General features: G+C 71.2%; 4 protein-coding genes across 11 annotated transcripts; 1 reads left to right on the top strand and 3 right to left on the bottom strand.

Annotated features, from left to right (window-relative positions):
* Positions 1–316: 316 nt before the first annotated feature.
* On the bottom strand, positions 317–11,807 carry CRABP2 (cellular retinoic acid binding protein 2). 2 transcript variants are annotated; one of them, XM_087772451.1, is made up of 4 exons: positions 11,675–11,807; positions 4,579–4,757; positions 3,634–3,750; positions 317–3,511 (listed from the first exon to the last, which is right to left on the bottom strand). In XM_087772451.1, exons 2-4 carry the CDS (start codon positions 4,747–4,749, stop codon positions 3,461–3,463), a joined length of 339 nt encoding a protein of 112 aa, XP_087628577.1. In that variant the 5' UTR covers positions 4,750–4,757; positions 11,675–11,807; the 3' UTR covers positions 317–3,460. The 2 variants fall into 2 exon arrangements, with proteins under 2 accessions (XP_087628577.1, XP_087628575.1); XM_087772449.1 differs by lacking the exon at positions 11,675–11,807 and adding an exon at positions 6,807–7,194.
* ISG20L2 (interferon stimulated exonuclease gene 20 like 2) lies at positions 10,944–13,757 on the bottom strand. 2 transcript variants are annotated; one of them, XM_087772378.1, is made up of 4 exons: positions 13,616–13,757; positions 12,794–13,478; positions 12,274–12,474; positions 10,944–11,883 (listed from the first exon to the last, which is right to left on the bottom strand). In XM_087772378.1, the coding sequence occupies exons 2-4, from the start codon at positions 13,424–13,426 to the stop codon at positions 11,770–11,772; spliced, it is 948 nt and encodes a 315-aa protein (XP_087628504.1). In that variant the 5' UTR covers positions 13,427–13,478; positions 13,616–13,757; the 3' UTR covers positions 10,944–11,769. The 2 variants fall into 2 exon arrangements, with proteins under 2 accessions (XP_087628504.1, XP_087628503.1); XM_087772377.1 differs by lacking the exon at positions 13,616–13,757 and having other exon boundaries at positions 12,794–13,609.
* Positions 13,758–13,814: 57 nt separating this feature from the next.
* On the top strand, positions 13,815–16,418 carry METTL25B (methyltransferase like 25B). Of its 5 annotated transcripts, XM_087772333.1 has the most exons (6): positions 13,815–14,557; positions 14,625–14,915; positions 15,007–15,069; positions 15,167–15,876; positions 15,951–16,138; positions 16,205–16,418. In XM_087772333.1, the coding sequence occupies exons 1-6, from the start codon at positions 14,453–14,455 to the stop codon at positions 16,399–16,401; spliced, it is 1,554 nt and encodes a 517-aa protein (XP_087628459.1). In that variant the 5' UTR covers positions 13,815–14,452; the 3' UTR covers positions 16,402–16,418. The 5 variants fall into 5 exon arrangements, with proteins under 5 accessions (XP_087628459.1, XP_087628457.1, XP_087628460.1 ...); XM_087772331.1 differs by having other exon boundaries at positions 15,951–16,418; XM_087772334.1 differs by lacking the exon at positions 14,625–14,915 and having other exon boundaries at positions 15,951–16,418.
* Positions 16,419–16,475: 57 nt separating this feature from the next.
* On the bottom strand, positions 16,476–18,190 carry MRPL24 (mitochondrial ribosomal protein L24). 2 transcript variants are annotated; one of them, XM_087772406.1, is made up of 6 exons: positions 18,063–18,190; positions 17,355–17,546; positions 17,175–17,270; positions 16,992–17,095; positions 16,775–16,905; positions 16,476–16,685 (listed from the first exon to the last, which is right to left on the bottom strand). In XM_087772406.1, the coding sequence occupies exons 2-6, from the start codon at positions 17,532–17,534 to the stop codon at positions 16,549–16,551; spliced, it is 648 nt and encodes a 215-aa protein (XP_087628532.1). In that variant the 5' UTR covers positions 17,535–17,546; positions 18,063–18,190; the 3' UTR covers positions 16,476–16,548. The 2 variants fall into 2 exon arrangements, with proteins under 2 accessions (XP_087628532.1, XP_087628533.1); XM_087772407.1 differs by having other exon boundaries at positions 17,355–17,573; positions 18,063–18,162.
* Positions 18,191–18,821: the final 631 nt, after the last annotated feature.

Raw genomic sequence — 18,821 nt, 5'->3', positions numbered from 1 at the left:
ACCATTGGGGGACAAGCTGCACCCCACAAAACATCCCACATCCCCCTCCAGCTGCCTGCCGAGACCCCCCCACTGCAATAGGATGGGGCCGAAGCCCCGCAGCCCCTCACCCATGGGGACCCCCAGCCTGGGGGTGCTTGTGGGGGGCTGCAGCCGGGGCCCCCCTCACTGCTGGGGCCCAGGAAAGCGGCCGGCGCCAGATGTGGCTGGAGGAGGAGGAGGCCGAGAACAATGCTGGCCGGCCGCCAGCCGCGGGGGAAGCGGGGCAGGGGGCTCCTTCCCCGGCCCCCCGCCTCGGAGGGCAGCGGGGTGCCCTGGCGGCGGAGCGAGCCGGCCCCGGGGCGAGGGGAAGGGGCGAAGCTCACGGGAGGTGACGGTCACCCCCCGAAAAAGGGCTGGCTGTCCCCTCCCAGAGCTGGCAGTGCTTTTTGGGGAGCCACCCCGCTCGCCCGGTTGCGGCATCGGCGGCCCCGGCCCACGGGGACGGGCGCGTCGCCCCGCAGCAGAGGGGGACGCCCCCGAGGTGAGGGTCCCCTCCGGTCATGCCGGGTGCGAGGCACCGCGTCCCCGGGGAAGGGGACCCCGCCGGTGGGACCCCCGCCCCATCTCTGCCCACGCCGCTGGCAGGGCCGCGCCATCGCCGTGTGCCGGAGCCCGGCTGCGCAGGTGGCCACGCTGACTCACCGACGCGCCCCGCGCAGCGCCCCACCACCGTGCCCTCCCCAAGGCCACGTGGCCACGGAACCGGTGGCCCACCCAGACACTTCCAGGGAGGGGGCTGAGCGGTGAAGACACCCCCCCCCCCCCAAACCTGACACCTCCCCAGCCCCCGCCTCGTCAGCCAGACCCCCTAACAGGCGGGGGGCTTTATGGGGTTCCGGCAGCCGGCCTGGACCCCTGGGACCATCCAGGGTGGCCACTGAGCTGGGAAGCAGCCGGCCCAGAGGGTGCTGGGGGTGGCGGAGGGGGTGACCCCAGTGAGGTCCCCCCCTCCTTGGCCCCAGCGTGGCGGAGGGGCCTGTCCCCCCCAAACCTGCCCAACAAGTCCCCTCCCCGGGCAGGTATTCACCACGGCGGGGACAAGCACCAGCGCGTTTCCCCCCGCTTTGGGTGGGCCGAAGCCCCCCCCCCTCAAGGGGCCACGTCTCCCACCCCCCTCGCCCGGCCCAGCCGTCGCTTCTAGAAAAGCGGCTGACAAAGGCGGGGGCGAGGGGCCCCCGGGGTCGGGGATTCATCACCCGCAGCACAAAGCGGGGCTGGGGAGGGGGCCGGGGCCCCGCTTTGTCTCCGGGAGATGAAAGGCGAGGGGCCAGCGCAGGCCCCCTCCCCAGCCCGGGGGGCAGCGGGGCCGCCGAGGTCACCGGGGAGGATTAGTGCCGGATTCGAGGCGTCGGGGGGCACCCGAAACCACCCACGCCGTCCTGTGGGATGGGGGGTCACAGCTCAGGGCACCACGCGGGGTTTTGGGGTCACCGGCGGCCCCCCCCCCAGCCCCACTCCCCGGCCGGAGCAGGAATTCGCTTTTGTTGAAGGAGCAGCCGCCATCCAGCACCAGCGGCCGTGCACCGGGGAGGGGGCACATCCAGCCCCTGCGCCCCCCCCATCACCGTGGGGCAGCACCCACGGAGCAGGATGGGACCCCAGTGTGTGCCGGGCAGGGGGAGTGCGGTCCCCAGAGACCCCCCCCCATCCAGATGTGCCCCCCTGGTTTCGGGGTCCCAGGGCCCCCCTCCACCCAGGGGCGTGGAAGGGAGGCAAACTGGAGCCGTCGCCGGGGAGAAAAGGGATATCGCTCCGAAGGGGAGAAGCCGGAGAGTCGGAATCGGGGCGGGGGGAGCAGCTGGTTTCCATTACCGGCTGCTCCCGCCCGGTGGCGGCTTTGGCGAGGTCTCCCCGGGGAGAAACCGGGGCGGTGTGGGGAAGAGACGCCCACCCCGGCCGCTGGCACCGGGCTCCGCCGGTGATGCCATCTGGTCGCGGTTACGGCGCGGGGATGGCGGGAGAGGCGCGACGCGGCCCTTGGCAGCGTTTCGGGAATGGCGACGGGGGCGATGGGGGCCTGCCAAGCGTCCACCTGGAGATACCGGACCCCTTCCTCCCCCCCCTCCTCCTCTTCCCCAGGGAAGGTGTAATTACACCCTTCCCGCTGCCGAACGTGCTCGCCGGCGGCGCAGCCTCCCACCCGCGCCGTGGGGGTGAAGCCAAGCCCCCGTCCTGGCCGGGGGAAGAGGTCCCCTCCCCAGCCAGGGCAGGAGGGGTGCTGGGTGCTAGGGACCTGGGGGTGCTGTCCCCGTCCCCCTCCGTCACCCCAAAAGCAGCCGCGGGCGCCCCACGGCTCAGCGGGGCCCCGGTGCTGGCAGGGGGAGCAGGTCGGTGCCCCCCAGCTGCCCCGGCCGAGGGGTCCCGGCCCACGCTGGAACAGGGAGCCACGTCCCGGCAGGCAGCACCCATGGGTGCCCCGGCTCCTCCAGCCGAGCCGGGAGAGGGTCTCACCCCCCCACACCAAAGCGTGAGCTGCGCCCCAGCCCCACGCCACCCTCCCTGCCCCACGGCCGCCCCACGGCCGCCCCTCGCTTCCCACGCTGGGAGGTGCCAACCCCGCCACCGCCTTCGCCCCCGGCCCCTTGCGCAAGCGCTGCGGTGCAGGATCGGTGCTGAGCCAGCGGGCGGGGGGGGACGGGGACACCAGGGGGGACGGGGACACTGGGAGCGGACGGGGACACTGGAAGGGGACAGGGACACCGGGGGGGGACTGGGACACTGGGGGGGACTGGGACACCGGGGGGGGGACAGGGATGCTGGGAGGGGACAGGGACGGCGGGGGGGGGGACAGGGACGCCGGGAGGGGTTGTAGGACATTTATTGAAAGGAGGAGGGAGGTGGCGGGAACGGTCCCGGGGGGTTCGGACCCTGGGGGCTCGGCCCTGGAGCTGCACGGCCGCGGTGCCAGGGCTTGGGGCTGTCCGGTGTTTCCTTCCGCTACAATATTCATAAATAAATACTGGGGAGGGGGCGAGCGAAGGCAGCCCCTGGGCAGGGCGAGGGCCAGGAGCCGCCTTCAAAAAAACACCAAACTGACCCCAAACCGGTTGAAAGCAACCCAAAGGCGCAGGGAGGCGGCTGCGTTACCCCCCGCCGCGGCCCCGGCGCCTCGCCAGAAACCGGGCTCTTGGGCTGCAGCGAGGGCGGCAGCAGGAGGGGGCCAGAAAATGAGATTTTCCTGCCGCCGGAGAGCCCCCGCGGTGCCAAAAAGCCGCGTTTCCCCCCCCAAAACCAGGGGGTTGCTGGGATTTACCCCCATGGGAAGGCGCAGCCCCCTCCCCGTGGCTGGGGGGGAGCGGGGGGCAGCCGGGGTGGGCAAGGGGGGCTGGGGGGGGACACGGGGCGGGGGGCCGGGCGCTGGCTGGGGAGGGGCCGGGGCTGGGGAGGGGGCCGCTGGCGCGGTGACGGGGTGGGAGCGTCACTCCCGGACGTAGACCCTGGTGCAGACGACGTCGTCGGCTGTCATCGTCTGCAAGGAGGAGCAGGGTGACGGTCATGGCCCCCAGCCCACCGGAGTTTCCCAGCATGCACTGGGGCAGAGATGCCCCCCCACCACCGCCACCACCACCGCCGCCGCCGCCCCGGCCTCACCAGGATGAGCTCCCCGTCGTTGGTCATCTCCCGGGACCAGCCCGTCCTGGGCCCCTCGCCCTTCAGCAGCCGCTGCTCGCACACCATCTTGTTCTCGCTCTCCCACTTGGCCAAGCTCTGCGGAGCGGGGAGAGGGCGACGCTGGGGGGGGACGGTGACACCCCGAGAAGCCCCCGCCGCGCGGCAGCCCCCATCACCGCCCGCCAAGAGACGGATGGGGCCGTTTGTCCCCGGCCCCCACAGCTTCCCCGGCCTCATCCGGCACCTGGGGGCCCGCGGGGAGGGGACGGGAGGCGCGGGGAGAGGGGGACCGGCCCTCGGCTCGCGGGGGAGAGCGTGCGGCTGCGTGCGTGCAAAGACGCACGCGCACGTGCAAACGCACACGTGCGTGCGCGCTCCTGCGGGTGCACGCCTGCAAAATGCGTGTGCGTGCGTGGTTATGTGGGCACGCACACGCAGAAGCGAGCGCTCCTGCCCTCATGCAAGCTGCGTGTGCATGCGCAAACGCGTGTGTGCACTGTGCATGCACGTCTGTGTGCATGCACATGCAGGAGCGAGCGCTCCTGCCCTCATGCAAAACGTGTGTGCGTGCACAAACACCTGTGGGCATGCATGCACATGCCTCTCTGTGCACGTGTGCGTGCGCATGCACAAGTGTGCACACACATGCAACCCTGTGCATGCACATACGTGCACGCACACACAAGTGAGCGCTCTTGCCCTCGTGCAAAATGTGTGCGCATGCACAGACAGATGCGTGCATGCACACACGAGCACCGGTGTGCACACACGTGCATCTGTGTGCACGCACATATGGTGCACGCACACCTGTGTGCGCCCGTGCCCATAAAAGAGTGCTCCTGGGTCAGGATTAGCCCCCCCCCGGTCGGGATTAGCCCCCCCCAGGTCAGGATTAGCCCCCCCCAGGTCGGGATTAGCCCCCACCTTGCAGGGCCGCCCGTCCACCGTCTGCTCCTCGAACTCCTCCCCGATCCTGAAGCTGATCTCGGTGGTGCGGACGGTGGTCGAGGTCTTGATGTAGAAGCTCTCCCCGTCCTGCTTGATCTCCACCGCCGGCTTCGAGGCCGCCGCCACCGCGATCTTCCTCAGCATCATGTTGACGCCTGGGGAAGGGGACAGCGGCGTCAGGGGCGACCGGCAGCCGGGGAGGTTAAGCACCTCTCGGGGCTGGATGCGGCCCCCCTCTCCCCCAGGGGCTCCTTTCGAAGCCCGGGGCCACGGCCACAGCCCCCCCGGTTGGGCAGCGACACGTCCCAGGGGGACCCCGAGCTCAGGACAAGCCGTGGCGGGACGAACGAGCCGTGGCGGGACGAGCGAGCCCCGCCGTGGGCCACATCTGGGCCACATCTGGCTCTCGTTACCTGGCGGCGAGGGCCGATGATGCCGGCTCCGGATGCGCCTGAGGGAAGGGACGAGGGTGACGGGGAGGGTGTGCGGGGGCGAGGGCTCGCCCAGCGTGGGGTGACGGCGGGGACAAGGCTCCCAGCTCGCCTGGGGACCGGCCTGACCCCCCCGAGGGGCGCCCACCGCCCCCCCGCTCACGCAGGGCAGCTGGGGCTTTGTCCCCGCTCCCCGAGGCGGCTCATCCATCACGTCCCCGAGCCCCCGGCTGTCACCGGGGACAGCCCGGCTCCCTCGGGAGCTGCTCTTTGGGGACATTGTTCCCCTGTCACCCTCCGGCAGCCGAAAGCGGCGGGTGGGCGCCCGGCCAGGCCTCCCGGGAGAGGGACCGTGGCCCGGTCACCACCCCTGCACCCCCAGAGAGGGTCCCTGCAGAAAGGGGCTCCCCCCGGCACAGGGACGGGGGGACAGGGACAGTCCCAGTCCGTGGGGACACGGGTGGGATGCGGGAAGCTCCAGGAGCCGAATCCTCCTTGCCCCTGCGGGGTCCCCGCCACGTCCCCACGGCCGGACCCTCCAGGATGCCGCTGCCGGCCGGGGCGGTGGGGTTGGGGTCCCCCCAGGTCCCTTCCCTCCCGCCGAGGCCTGGGCTCACGCCGGGGTGGGTGCAGCCCCACACGTCCCCCGCGCCGCGGTCGTGGCGGGGCACAAGGAGAAACAGCCCCCCAAAAGGGAGCAAAAACTGGGGGGGGGGGGGGTGCAAGATGCGGGCAGATTTGGGGTCTTGAGCAGATCCCCCCCCCCCAGCCCCTCTGCCCAGGGGGTCCGGAGGTATCGGCTTCCCCCAAGGCTGGGGGGGCTGGGGGGGACCGAGGGGCAGGAGCCCCCCGCTCGCGCCGTGGGAAAGGCAGAGCGGCTGGCTGCGGGCTGGCAGATTTATTTTCCTGCTGAGGTTTCTCGGAGCCAGTTTCACCGGCGGGGCTGGAGGGGGAGAGGGGGCGAAGGGGGAGCGGGGAGTGAAATCCAAGAAAGTGATAATTATCCTGAAATATTTGTTACGTATCCCCTAACCTGGAAAATATTTTGCTCCGGCAGCTCCCCGGCAGGCGAGGAGAGGGTCAGGCGGAGGGGAGCAGCGGGGGGGCCTTGCCCAAATTCCCGGGGACCCCCGCACCCCGCTTTCCCCCCCTGCGATGGGTCCTGACCCCGTGAGCCCCCTCCCCAAGCCCCCGCTGCGGCCGGGCCACGGTGGGAGGCGGAGGGGACCCGAAAGGAGCCCCGCGGGGATGGGGCACCCGCGCAGCGAGGTCCCATCTGGGTCGTGGGTCTTGGGGGGTCCCGGTGGGGTCGGCGGGCCCCGGTGGGTGCTGGGGGGGAGGAAGACCTCGGTGTGAAGGGGACCGTGATGGTGGCGGGGTCCTGGGGGGGTGGGGGGGAGTTTGGAGGTGCCTGCGCTTGGGAAGGCCACCACGGTGGGGAAACTGAGGCAGGGGGGCTGCAGGGGCCATGTTGGACCCCTCGGAGCAGGACGCGCTGCTCAGCCCCCTCCTCCTCCCCCCGTGCCTCAGTTTCCCCAATGGGGAAGCAACACCCAGGGCTTTGTGAAAAGGGGGAGCGGGGTGGGGGTCCCCCCCCGGGCACACGGCGGCTCCGGGCCCTGCGATCCCCCTCCAGGAGGGTTTTGGAGGGGAGATGGGGGGCAGGAACCCCCCCCCGCCCCGGGCTCCCCTCCCTCCCCCCCCCATCCAGCCCCGGGGGGTGGGGGGGGTCCCCGGTTTTGGGGTGGGGGGGGGATCGGGGCTCGCACTCACCCAGCGCCTTCAGCAGCTCCTCGAAGTTTTCCGAACTCTTCATTTTCCAGTTCCCGGAGAAGTTGGGCATCGCGGCTACGGGGGATGGGGAGGAGGAACCGAGGGGGAACCGGGGGGGGCAACCGAGGGGGAACCGACCGGCACCGACCGACCCGCCGCTCCCTCCGCACCGGCACCGGCCCCGGCCCCGGCCCCGCCGCTCTCCGGCCCGGCCCGGCCCGCCCCGGCCCTTTTATTGCCGGGCTGGTCCCACCCCCTCCGCCCCCGGCCCCGGCCCCGCCGCCGGGGGCTCCCCGCTCACCTGCGGGGCTCCGCAGCGGGAGGGAGCCGGTGGGGACCCCCCCGCCCCGCATCTGCCCCGCACCTGCGGGGGGAGGCACCCCCGGCTGCCTGCACCCCTCCGATCCGCCTGCCCCCCCCGAACTGCCCACCCCCCCCCGAGCTGCCTGCACCCCCCGAACTGCCCACCCCCCCCCCCGAACTGCTCACCCACCCCCCGAGCTGCCTGCACACCCCCCCAACTGCCCACGTCCCTCCTGGAGCTGCCTGCACCCCCCAAATCTCCCTGCACCCCCCAAAACCACCTGCACCCCCCTGAACCACCTGCAACCCCCTGAACCACCTGCAAGCCCCTCTGAATGCCCACATTCCCCCCCCACCCGAGCTGCCTGCACCCCCTGAGCTGCCTGCACCCTCCCAAGCTGCCTGCACTCCCCTAAATCTGCCTGCACCCTCCTAAGTCTCCCTGCATTGCCCCCGAGCTGCCTGCACCCCCTTAAATCTGCCTGCACCCCCTCTGAGCTGCTGGCATCTCCCTAAATCTGCCTGTACCCGCCCTTGGAGCTGCCTGTACCCCCCCCAAAATCTGCCTGCACCCCCTCCGAACTGCCTCTGTCCCCCTAAATCTGCCTGCACCCCCCCGAGCTGCCTACACCCCCCTAAATCTGCCTGCACCTTCTCTGAGCTGCTGGCATCTCCCTAAATCTGCCTGTACCCCCCTTGGAGCTGCCTGTACCCCCCAAAATCTGCCTGCACCCCCTCCGAACTGCCTCTGTCCCCCTAAATCTGCCTGCACCCCCCCGAGCTGCCTACACCCCCCTAAATCTGCCTGCATCCCCCCGAGCAGCCCTGCGCCCGCTTGCACACCGGCGGCACAGCCGGCTGCCAGCTGGGCACCCGCGGGTGTGCAGAGGGCTGGAAGCACGCCAGGGACACGCGTGTGTGCACGCGGCACGCGTGCGCGCACACACGCCTGCAGATGTTGGCACACGCGTGTGCGCACAGCGCGCAGGTGCCTGTGCACGCACACACGCACGGGGACACCAGCAAGCGTACAGGCACGCCGTTTGTCCGGTGACGTGTTCACACACACACACGCCTGCACACACGCGTGTGTGCACGCGTGCACGGCCAGGGAGCGGGGGCCCGCGTCACCCCCGGGCTCCGGCACCGGCCCTCGCCGCGCCGCGCCAGGTTTGCTTTGGCCGCCGGCCGGGGGGAAAGCAAGATTAACTGCTAACGCTAGATTAAACCCCTGATAAATTGGGCCCGGGTAAAGCGTGATGAATTATTTGCCGGGGTTTCCCTCCGCCGCAAACAGCCGGGGGAAGGTGCCGCGCGGCGCAGGTGGTGCCGCCGTGCCGGTCTCGGGCATCGCGGCCCCGGCCGAAACCCGGTGGGCGAGGAAGAAATGGCGTTTCTGGTTCATCGGTGGCTCTGAAATGGAAGGAGAGAGATTTCTGCTCCGGTTTGGGGTGAAAACGCCCCGCCAGAGCCGCCGGCACCCCGCTTTCTCCCAGCCACATCCCCTCTCACCCCCAAAATCTCCGGGCTGCGCCGCTGGCGAGCCAAGTTCTGGCTTGCAGCGAGTCTCTAATCCCCCGAAGAACAGGATTTATAACAAAGAGCTGACATAACCCTACCTACAGCGACAGGGATGCTCGACGCGATGGGGACAGGGGCCGGCGCTCGCTGCGCAGCCCGGCAGAGCTGGAGGGGCTCGGGGAGGGGGGGCAGGGGAAGCGTCACCCCGATCCCTTCATCCCGGGGGGACAGGAGCCGTGTCCCCCCGTCACGGAGGTACGGGAGGAGGCGATGCCGTGTGCTCGCTCCGAGTTTGGGGAAAGCGGGGTAAAAGAAATGCGCCGTTTGCAGGAGAAGCGGGTGGAGGGGGTGGGGGTGGGACCCCCATCCGTGCGGGGACCCCTCGTCCCGTGCTGGACACCGTGACCCGGCCGGGTTATGAACACCGGCAGCCCCACATCTGGAAGGGATTCTGCCGGGAAGGGCGGATAAAGCCTTCGCACCCCACCCTCCTCTCCCTCCTTCCCATCCCAGGGAAGCCCTGGGGTGGGCAGGCCAACACCGGCACCGAATAACCGGTGACCCCCAGGAAGGCCACGGATTCATCGGGAGAGGAGCAGCGTGCCGGTGCCCGGGCGGCGGCGGCTGGCTCGGCCTCTGGAAACAGCTGGCACCGGCCGCCGCCGCCCCGCTTCCCGGCAGGACGAGCTGCAAAAATCCTCACAAACCACAAAAATCCTGAGTGCAGCAATCACCGAGGGCCCCCCAGAGCCGGGCACGGCTCCCTCCCCGGCTCGGCACCCCCGCGGGTCCCCCCAAAACGCCGTCAATGCCCCCGAGCCTCCATCCCACATCCCTGCAAATCCATCCCAGCTGGCGGGGCGCAGTCCCCCCCCCCCCCCCCTTGCCGTCCCCGGGCCATGGCCACGGCCGCTGCGGAAATGAAACGCAGCTGGACAACGGCGACCGTGCCTCACACCGGCCCAGCGGCCACCGGGGACCCCGGCTGCGGGGCGGGAAGGAGCCCACGCGCCCCACGGCCTCCGCCGGCTGCCGGCACGGCGGGACCCTGCCCCAGCCCTCGGCTCGTGGCCGAAGGGATCCCGGGGCGGGATGCAAGCGAAGCCCCTCCGACCCCGAGCCGCCGGCCGTATCCCGCATCTGCCGACAAGCTGGGGCCAGGCCGCCTGCTTCTCATTTCCAAAGACGTAAAAAAAAACCCTTTTAACGACCGGCCATTTATAACCCAGCTCATAAAATCCCCCCTCTAATCGCTTCCAAACCCAGCCCAGACACAAAGGCTCCCGGCTTCTTCTCCGCGCTCTCACCTTCCGTCGGATTTTGGGTCTTTCCCACCCCCTCCCGGGATGCAAGGCAGGACGGGGCGCACACACACGCGTGTGCACACGCGTGCACACACACAGGCGCTGGGGGAGGGAGAGCGCTGCAAAGCTGCCCCCCGAAAATCCCCCCCGGGAGCCCCGGGGGATCCCCAGGCATCCGCTGCAGGGGGACCCACATTTTTGTGTTTCAACCCCAAAAAAAGAGGAACGATCCCCCCCGCTGCGGGGGCTCGGGGAGCTTGTGCCCCCCAAAACCCCCCCTCGGTCTCCGCTGCCGGGAGCCGAGCGCGGCCACGTAAACGCGCTGCAAGGCTGGAAAATGTGACGCGCTCCTGGGGCTCGGGGCCGCATCCAGCCCAGCGTGGGCGGGAGGGACCCCCCAAGGCTCAGCACCGGCACCGGCACCAGCACCAGCACCGCTCCCGGAGCCGCTGGTGACGAAGGAGGTGACGAGGAGGAGCTGTGTGCGTGGGGACGGCCAGCGGCTCGCGCGGGGCTCGGCCATTTTGGCTGCCCCGGCCCCTCGGTGACGCTGGCGGCAGGGACCAGCCGGCCCCGCGGGGTTTAACCAGGAAAGGGGGTGAGGTGGGGGGTCCCCACGCGCCCCGGGCAGGGGGAAGGGGCCAGCTCGTACCTGGGGTGAAGAGGAGGCGGAGGAAGGTCAACCAGGAGGCAGATGTTGGCAGGCGACGGCTGACGGCTGACAGCAGCCACCCGAGGGGCCCGCTCAGAGCCGGCAAACCTGACGCTCCGCCGCTCGGCGCGGGCCCCTCACCCCTCCGAGCCCCCAGCCTGTCCCCGCGCCCATCCTGGCCCCGGGGACACCCCAGCTCCCGGCCCATTTCGGAGGCCGACCGCTTCCATTTCAAACCGGGATCTCCCGCGGAGCCCAGACGCCTTCCCCTCCGCCCGGCGCCCGGCGCGCCGCTCCCCGCACACCCGGGGCCGAGCGCCGGCCCCAGGGCCCGGAGCTCCTCTCCATCCCCCGAAGGAAGGGCTCAATCATTTCTTTTTAATTGGGATTTTGTACATAAACATTTCAGTTCAAAGCAGCGCCCGGACTGAGAACTCGGGGCACGTTCGAGAGTTCAGGGCACAACCCCACGTCGGTGTTCAGAGGCAGCTGGGAAGGACGCGGCGTCCCTGGTGACACCGGTTCCCCCCCCCCCCCGCCCTGTGCCCGGGCTCGTCCCGGTCCCTGCAATCACAGCGGCGCTTACGCAATGAGGAAGATGGCACCCAAATCATCAAGAGGGAGCAGCTCCGAAATTCGGAGCGGGGACTTTCCGGCAGGATTTGCTTCCCGCCTGCCGGGCGCTGCCCGCTCCCACGCCCTCGCCAGCGGTCAGAGGTAGTTTTGCAAGATGGGAAGAACCGGGAGGGGACGGAGCCCGCCCCGGGCACCCGTTGCCCCGGGGACCGCGGCTGCGTTTGGGGCGAGCGCAGCCGGCAGAGCCCCAACGCCACACCTGGACCCGTGGTCCCGCTCCGGCTTGGGCGCCGCCTGGTTATCGGCGCCGCCGGCAGCACCGGGCTGTTCTGGGGGGGCACAGGACCCGAGAGACCCCCCCGGGAAGGCACAGGCTGGCCCCAGCTCTCCCCTATGGCCCTGGGGGAGGAGGGAGCCAAACAGCAGCAGCGTAACAAGGCACATCGGGGGCACAGGGACGAGGGACGGTCGCGCCTGGCTCCGCATTCCCACCGTCTGTCCGTCCCCGCTACCTCGCCCGGACGGACGGAGCGGCCCCTCAGCGCGCGCTGCTCCCCGCTGCGGGCTCCAGGCACGTCTCAGGGTGCAGGACCGGGCGGCGGGGCCGTCACTCCTGCTCGGGGTTCAGCATCAGGTGTTGCTCCCACTCTGCTTCCACCACTTTGTAGAGCTCCATGGTGGCTCGGGCGTCCTCCACCGAGGAGTGGCCGCTCTTCCCGACCTGTTGGGGACAGAGATAAGGGGTTGGCACAGCCCGAGCCACTGCTCCAACACCGCCAGAGCGGAAAAACCCCCCTCAACACTGTGGGGGTCCCTCCTCCTGCGGGCCGGCTTCCAGGGAAGGGGAAACTGAGGCACGACGCTGCCTCGCTCCGGGACCGGCAGCAGCGGCTGAACTCAGGGCGCCCTGACCTCAGGAGGTGAAAACGTGAAACCCCAATCTTTCCCCAGGGATGGATCTTTCCCCTCCTGTCACCCCGCTGCGGCGCAGAGGGGGGGTTCCCCACGCCGCTCCCCGGCTTTTGGGGGAGCGTGGGGAGCTGCCGGCAGAGGCGACGGCCTCGCAGCGGCACCCTGTGGCGGGCGCCGAGATCGGGGAGGATCGAGCTACCTGGATGTCCTTGTGCAGCAGCTCCTTGGTGAGGCGCTTCAGGGAGATGGCGGCGTTCTCCGGGAAGCCGCCCTTACGGTTCAGCAAAGGGATTTTGGACGTGTCCCGGGTGAGCGCTTTGGGGTGGAAATACTTGAGCGCCTTGAAGTCGTTGTAGATGGCGTGGCCGACCACGATCTTTCCGGAGAGGATGCGCAGGATCTGGGGAGGGGGGAGAGAAAGCGGGGGTTTAAGGCACCCAGCAGCTCGCTCTGCGGGAGGTTCCTGCCCCACGGCAAAGCGCTGCCGGCCCCCAGGGATGCGGGGCTGCCCCACCGCCGGCGGGTGCGAAGGTGCGGGAGACGCTCCCTCCGCTGCAGGAGCCAGAGGGGGACGCGGGCAGCCCCTGCCCGCCCGGGCAAAGCTCCCCGCAGCCCGACGAACGCCACAAACAGCCCCCAACCCCCCCGAAACGAAGCGCCCAGCCCAGCGCGCGTCCCCTCTGCCCCCAAAAACGCCTGCGAGGGCGGCAGGGCCGCACCTCTCGCTGGGCCTTGCCGAAGGGGACGGCGTTGACCATGTGGTGCCGGCGAATGCCGCTCCAGCGGGTGCGGTAGTCCACGATGGGGGCGGCGGGGCGGATGTACCGGTCGTACATGACGTCGCCCCGGTAGCTGACGATGCTGCAGCGGGCCAGGTCGCTGGTGCGGCCGCCGGGCCCCGTGCCTACCATTTCGCAGTCGATGGCTACCAGTTTGCTGGGTTGGCAGGGGAAAGCGGGGGGTTTTTGGTTTCCTTTAGCCGCGCTGCGGGCCGGTGGCTTCGGTTTGGAGGGAAGCCCCGGCCCTTTGGAGCCGTTCTGGGGGAGCGTGGCGGCCTGGGCAGCGGCGGCCACCGGGCCGCTCGCTCCGGGGCACGGCTTGGCCTGGATGGAGCTCGGCTTCTCCCTCCCGGTCGCCCCCGGCCTCTTGCCCCTCCTGCCCCCGGGGCCCGGCTTCTTCTGGCCGCCCCTCGCCGGCGGCGGGGTCGCCGGGAGCTGCTTCTGCCTCAGGACCCCGCGCCGCTCCAGCGCCCGCCGCCGCCGCAGGAAGCTCTGGTGCTTTCGGTTACCGGTCTCCTTCTTCTTAGGGCGCTCGGAGGGGGCGAAGTCTACGTTGAGGAGCAAATCCGCCATGGCGGGCCCTCACGCCCACGTCACGGCGCCCGGCCGGGCGGGCCGGGCCTGCCTGCGGCGGGGAGAGGCGGCTCAGGACCGGGGAGAGGCGGCTGAGCGCCGGGGGCCCCAGCACCGACCCCCCTCCCCCCCCGCAAGGCCCCGGTGCCGCCGCTACCGCCGTTCCCCCCCGCCGCGGCCCCCCCTGACCTCCGCGCCCCGGAAGCGGAAGCTGCCCCGGCGGCGGAGCGGCGCGCGTGGCCGGCGCGGCGCGGCGCTCGCCGCTGACGCGCATGCGCGCGGCCCTCCCCCCGCCCCCCGCCGGCGGTAGTGACGCAACGCGCACGCGCCCTGGCGGGCGGGATCCGGCCCCTGCGCGTGCGGAAGGCGGAAGGGCCCGGGGGTGAGTGGCGCGTGGGGCCGCTCTGGCCCGCCGGCTCTATGGTCTGGCCGGCCCTGGGGGGGTGATGACGTCTCGGGTGACGTCAAGGCGATGGCAAGGCCTGGGCGCGACGTCACAGCTCGGCGGGGCTGCCCAACGTGGCGGGAGTTGCTCGAGCTGCCTGGTGATGTCGTGGCCCGGTGACGTCATGGCTGCAGGAGGGCAAATGGCATCCCGGAGCGATGGCACGGCCTGGTGATGTCATGGCTGCGGGGGGTGCCACGCTGGGTGATGTCACAGCCTGGTGACTTCACGGCTGTGGGAGGGGGAATGGCATCCTTGGGTGATGTCACGGCCACCGAGAGCTGTTACGGCCTGATGACGTGAGCAGCCCCGTGAGGTCACAGCCAGAGGAGGGGGGGTGGCATCCTGGGGTGACATCACAACCCCAGGGGACGCGCCCCGGGGGGGTGACGTCAGACCTCCAGCCGACGCATCCCAAAACGACATCACAGCCCCAGGGGCCACACCGGGCCTGACATCACAACCCCACGTCACCACGCCGGGCCTGACGTCACAACCCCACAACGTCACCGCACCGGGCCTGACGTCACAACCCAACATCACCACACCGGGCCTGACGTCACAACCCCAGAGCCGCCGCCATGGCGGCCGCGCCCCGCCCCGCCCCGCAGCCGGAGCAGCAGCGAGCCGCTGACATCATCCGCCTCCTGTCGCTCTACCGGCCCCTGCTCGACGCCTACGTCATCGTGAGTGACCCCGCGCCGCTCCCCCCTCCCCCGCGCCCCCTCCCCCCCGCTGACCCCCTCCCCGCAGGATTTCTTCGCCGAGGGGCTGTGGGCCCGGCTCCCCCCGCCCTGGCAAGCCGCCCTGGCCACCGCCGCCCCGCCGCAGCTAGCCAGCCTGCTGGGGGGCCGGCCGGGAGGGCCGGGGGCCGCCTGGCCCCTCTCCCTGCTGGCCTTCGCCGCCGCCGCCCGTGCCCTCGCCTTCCCCCGCGGGCGCCCGGGGGGGTCCCCGCGCCCCCCCTGCCAGAGCGCCCGCCTGCACCCGCTGCTGCGCCGCCACGTCAAGCCCAAAAAACAGCACGAGATCCGGCGCCTGGGGAAGGTGGGTGCCCCCCCCCCACCCCCCGCACCCCCAGACCCCCCAACTCCCCCCCCCCCCCCCGCGACCCCCCAACCCCCTCCTCTCCCCGCAGCTCCTGCGGCGGCTGAGCCAGGCCACCGGCTGCGACCGCGTGGTGGATGTGGGAGCGGGGCAGGTAGGAGCCGGGGGGGGTGACACGGCGGGGGGGGGGGGAACGGGACATGGGGGTGTCGTCGTCCCCCCCCCCAGCTGGGCGTCCCCCCCCTCCCCAGGGCCACCTCTCGCGCTTCCTGGCCTTCGGCCTCGGCTTATCGGTGACGGCGGTGGAGGGCGACGGCCGCCTGGCCGGCGTGGCCGAGCGCTTCGACCGGGAGCTGCTGCGGGAGCTGGAGAAAACGGGGGCGCCGGGAAACGAGGGGCCCCCGCGGCGTCGCCAGAACCGGCCGTCGCCTCCCCTCTCCTGCCGCGGCCCGCGGCACGTGGCCGGCCGCCTGGACCCCGGGGCTCCTTGGGGGGAATTTTTATTGCCCCCCGAGCCGCCGGGGTCGGCTCCCGTGGCCAGGAACCCCCTGGGGGGCCCGGCGGGGGAAGGGGTGCTGGTGACGGGGCTGCACGCCTGCGGGGACCTCAGCCCGGCCCTGCTGCGGCACTTCGCCCGCAGCCCTGCCGTGGCCGCCGTCGCCTCGGTGGCTTGCTGCCACATGAAGCTTTCCACCTCTCCGCAACCTCCCGGTTGCCTCGTTGGCTACCCGCTGAGCGCTTGGGTAGCCGGATTACCGGGCCACGAACTTTCCTATCGGGCGAGGGAAGGCGCCTGCCACGCGCTGGAGGAGTACGTGAGGCGCTTGGACGGGGAGAGCGGCTCCCTCCGCGCCCACTGCTACCGCGCCGTCCTGGAGACCCTGATCCGGGCGGCCGATCCCGGCAAGAAACGCCCCGGGGTGCAGACGGTGAAGAAGGCTCACGCCCTCAGCTTCCCCCAGTGAGTTTGGGGTGGGGACCCCCCCCCTTTTTGTCCCCCCCCTTTTCGTCCCCTTGGCTGACGTTAGCCCGCAGGTACGCCCGGTTGGGGCTGCCCCGCGTGGGGCTGGATCCGGCCGCCGTCCCGTTGGATTCGGAGGCCGTGGAGGCCATGCTGGAGCAGCAACACAAGGTGGTGGCTTTCTTCAGCCTCACCCTGCTGCTGGCTCCGCTGGTGGAGACCCTCATCCTCCTCGACCGCTTGCTCTACCTACGGGAGCGAGGTGGGTGCCGGGGCGGCGGGGAGGGGGCTGCGGCGCTGCCGGTACCGAGCCGCCCTCTCCCTGCAGGTTTCCACTGTGCCCTCGTCCCCCTCTTCGATCCCCGCTTCTCCCCGCGCAACCTGGTGCTGGTGGCGGCGCGGACGCCCCTGGGCGCGGTGCTGTCGGGTCTGGACGAGGACAGCGACGAGGACGAGGAGGTGGCGGAGCCCCCCGGCGAGGGACGGAACCCCCCGGCTCCCGCTGCCGGGCACGAACCGCAATAAAACCGGGATTTGAACAACCCAGGGCTCGGTGTGAGTTGGGGGCTGCGCCCAAAGCACCACGCGCCGCAAACGGGGAAAATAACGGGGTGTCTTTATTGCAGACCCCAGCCCCGGGGGGGTTCTGGTTCCTCCCCCGTCCCCCACCAGTTAATACCAGTAAGATTTCTTGGCCCTGCGCGTCTCCACGATCCCCATGGCGTCCATGATCTCCTCCTCAAAGGTCTTCAGGGACGGCAGGTACGTCTTGTCCAGCGCGTCCTCCACCGTCGTGTCCTTCGGGCCGTCTGCGTGCAGCCGAGGGGACGGCGCTGAGCCCTTCAGGGGGCCCCGCGTCCCCCCCGGGGCCCGGCAGCCGCCCCCCGTCCCCGCTCACCGATCCACTGCTCGGGGACGATGCCGTCCCGGCGCTGCCGCAGCGGCAAGGGGATGATCCGGCCGCTGCGCAGGGAGACGCGGACCCGCTCGCCCTCCTCCGTGTACCGCCATTCCACCTCCGTTGGCTTCCTGCCGGCAGAGAGCGTTTGGGGGGGGACGGGACTCCGTGGGGGGGGACACGGTGGGGTCCCCTCGCCCCCCACCGCCGCCGTTACCGGTCCTCGGGGTCCACCAAGGAGATTTGGCTGAGCAGCAGCGGCGCCTCGCTGGCGATGTACGTGCCGGCGTACTTGGCGGTTCGGTTGACGTAGCGGTAGTGCTGTGACGGGACGGGGGGGTCACCGACAGCCCGCCTGTGGCCCCCCCGCCACAGCAGACCCCCCCGGCTCCGGCCTCACCGTGTTCAGCCCTTCCACCACCACCCAGTTGCGGGCTCGCACGACCTGGGTGACCATCGCCTGCTTCCCAGCATCCTTCCCGGTGAGGACCTGGACCTGCGGCGGAGGGAAGCGGGTCACGGTGGCCCCCCAACCCGGCTGCCACCCTGAGGGGTGCCTGGGGAGGGGGGGGACACTCACCGTGTCACCCCGAAACACTTTCCAGTCCTCCCTGGCGATGGGTTCCACGAAGACCTTGCGGCGGCGCAGCCCCGGGGGGTTGCGTTGCTGGGCGGCGGTCGTGTCGGGGCGCCAGGTGCCGTGGCGGTAACCGGGGGGCAGCCGCAGCCGCCCCGCGCACAGCAGGGCCGAGAGGCGCATGGTGCCGGGGGGCTGGGGGGCAGCGGGTCAGGGGGGGCCCTGCCGGGACCCCCCTTGTGCTCAACAGGGGGACGGATAGGGGGGTGCCCAGGTATCCTGCAGACCCCCACCACCACCCCAAAAAGGGGACTCGGGCATCGCGCAGAGTCCCCCCCCACCCCAAAAAGAGGACTCAGGGGGCCCCAGAGCCCCCCCACCCCCCAAAGGGGTCCCAGGCGTCCTGCAGAGCCCTCCGAACCCCAAAAAAGGGACCCAGGAGTCCCGCAGAGCCCCCCTACCCCTCAAAGAGGACCCAGGCGTCCTGCAGCACCCGCCCACCCCTCGAGGGGGACTCAGGCGTTCCCCAGAGCCCCCCTACCCCAAAAAGGGGACCCAGGCGTCCCCCAGAGCCCCACTACCCCAAAAAGGGGACCCAGGCGTCCCCCAGAGCACCACCACCATCCCAAAAAGGGGACCCAGGCGTCCCCCAGAGCCCCCCCCCCCCAAAAAGGGGCCCTAGACGGCCCCCCGAGGCCCCCCCCCGCTCACCTCGGCGTCCCCCGGCCTCTCCCGCGCCTCCCGCCCTGAGGAGAAGCGAGGTGACGGCGCGGTGCACGCCGGGACGCGTAGTCCCGCCGGGCGGTGCCGCAGGGCGCGACGGGAGTTGTAGTCTGCACCCTCCCACCCCCGGCGCGGTGCATGCCGGGAGCCTCCGCAGGCGGGTTAAGGCGGCGCCGCAGGGCACGACGGGAGTTGTAGTCCGCGCCCCCCCCCCCCGGTGTCCCCAGCCGTCCCCGCCCGGCCTCGGCCCTGCAGCTCCCCACGCAGGGCCGGGGGCGGCTCCCCGAGGCCAGGGCGCTCCCCGGGGCCGGGTTCCCCACGGCCGGCCCAGCCCGGGCAGCTGGGAGCTGTAGTCCCGCGGTGGGGCTGGCTGCAGGCCAGGGGCTCCATTTTCTGCTGCGGGAGCTGCCGTCACTCCCCCCGGGGGCTGATCCCGGGGGCCGAGGTGCTGCCGTCTCCCCGGAGGGGTCCCCGCTTCTCCCTGCCGCAGGGATGGATCCCAGCCCCATCACCAGCCGGGGCGCAGCGAGGCCCCGGCTCAAATCCCAGCTTCTCACCATCGCTTTCCGGCAGAACTGTGTTTTTCTATTTTATTCAACATCCCCCCTCCAAAAAACCTTCCCCTCGCCTCTTTCCTTTCCCTCTTTCAACCCCTTTTCTCCCCAGGAAGGTCCAATCCCTTTCCGCCTTTCCTTCTGCTCCCTCTCCAGCAAACAAACCGAAGCTGCCGGAGCCCCTCTCTCCGGC

Source organism: Nipponia nippon, unplaced genomic scaffold (assembly GCF_047370975.1).
Source record: "Nipponia nippon isolate SJK-2023a ecotype South Korea unplaced genomic scaffold, ASM4737097v1 scaffold_36, whole genome shotgun sequence".
Taxonomy (NCBI): Eukaryota; Metazoa; Chordata; class Aves; order Pelecaniformes; family Threskiornithidae; genus Nipponia; species Nipponia nippon.
The sequence above is the reverse complement of the archived record's forward strand: the minus strand, read 5'-3'. Positions and strand labels throughout refer to the sequence as shown.

Excerpts from the sequence above, each read along its gene's own strand:
- METTL25B (XM_087772331.1), top strand. The coding sequence starts at position 14,453 with ATGGCGGCCGCGCCCCGCCCCGCCCCGCAGCCGGAGCAGCAGCGAGCC. Across the intron at positions 14,558-14,624 it reads TGCTCGACGCCTACGTCATC|GATTTCTTCGCCGAGGGGCT; the intron begins GTGAGTGACCCC and ends CCCTCCCCGCAG. Across the intron at positions 15,877-15,950 it reads CACGCCCTCAGCTTCCCCCA|GTACGCCCGGTTGGGGCTGC; the intron begins GTGAGTTTGGGG and ends GTTAGCCCGCAG.
- CRABP2 (XM_087772449.1), bottom strand. The coding sequence starts at position 6,876 with ATGCCCAACTTCTCCGGGAACTGGAAAATGAAGAGTTCGGAAAACTTC. Across the intron at positions 4,758-6,806 it reads GGAGCTGCTGAAGGCGCTGG|GCGTCAACATGATGCTGAGG; the intron begins GTGAGTGCGAGC and ends CCCCTTCCCCAG. Across the intron at positions 3,751-4,578 it reads TGGACGGGCGGCCCTGCAAG|AGCTTGGCCAAGTGGGAGAG; the intron begins GTGGGGGCTAAT and ends CCCGCTCCGCAG.
- ISG20L2 (XM_087772378.1), bottom strand. The coding sequence starts at position 13,426 with ATGGCGGATTTGCTCCTCAACGTAGACTTCGCCCCCTCCGAGCGCCCT. Across the intron at positions 12,475-12,793 it reads TCGGCAAGGCCCAGCGAGAG|ATCCTGCGCATCCTCTCCGG; the intron begins GTGCGGCCCTGC and ends CCCCCTCCCCAG. Across the intron at positions 11,884-12,273 it reads TGCTGCACAAGGACATCCAG|GTCGGGAAGAGCGGCCACTC; the intron begins GTAGCTCGATCC and ends TGTCCCCAACAG.
- MRPL24 (XM_087772406.1), bottom strand. The coding sequence starts at position 17,534 with ATGCGCCTCTCGGCCCTGCTGTGCGCGGGGCGGCTGCGGCTGCCCCCC. Across the intron at positions 17,271-17,354 it reads AAGTGTTTCGGGGTGACACG|GTCCAGGTCCTCACCGGGAA; the intron begins GTGAGTGTCCCC and ends CCTCCGCCGCAG. Across the intron at positions 17,096-17,174 it reads TGGTGGAAGGGCTGAACACG|CACTACCGCTACGTCAACCG; the intron begins GTGAGGCCGGAG and ends GTCCCGTCACAG.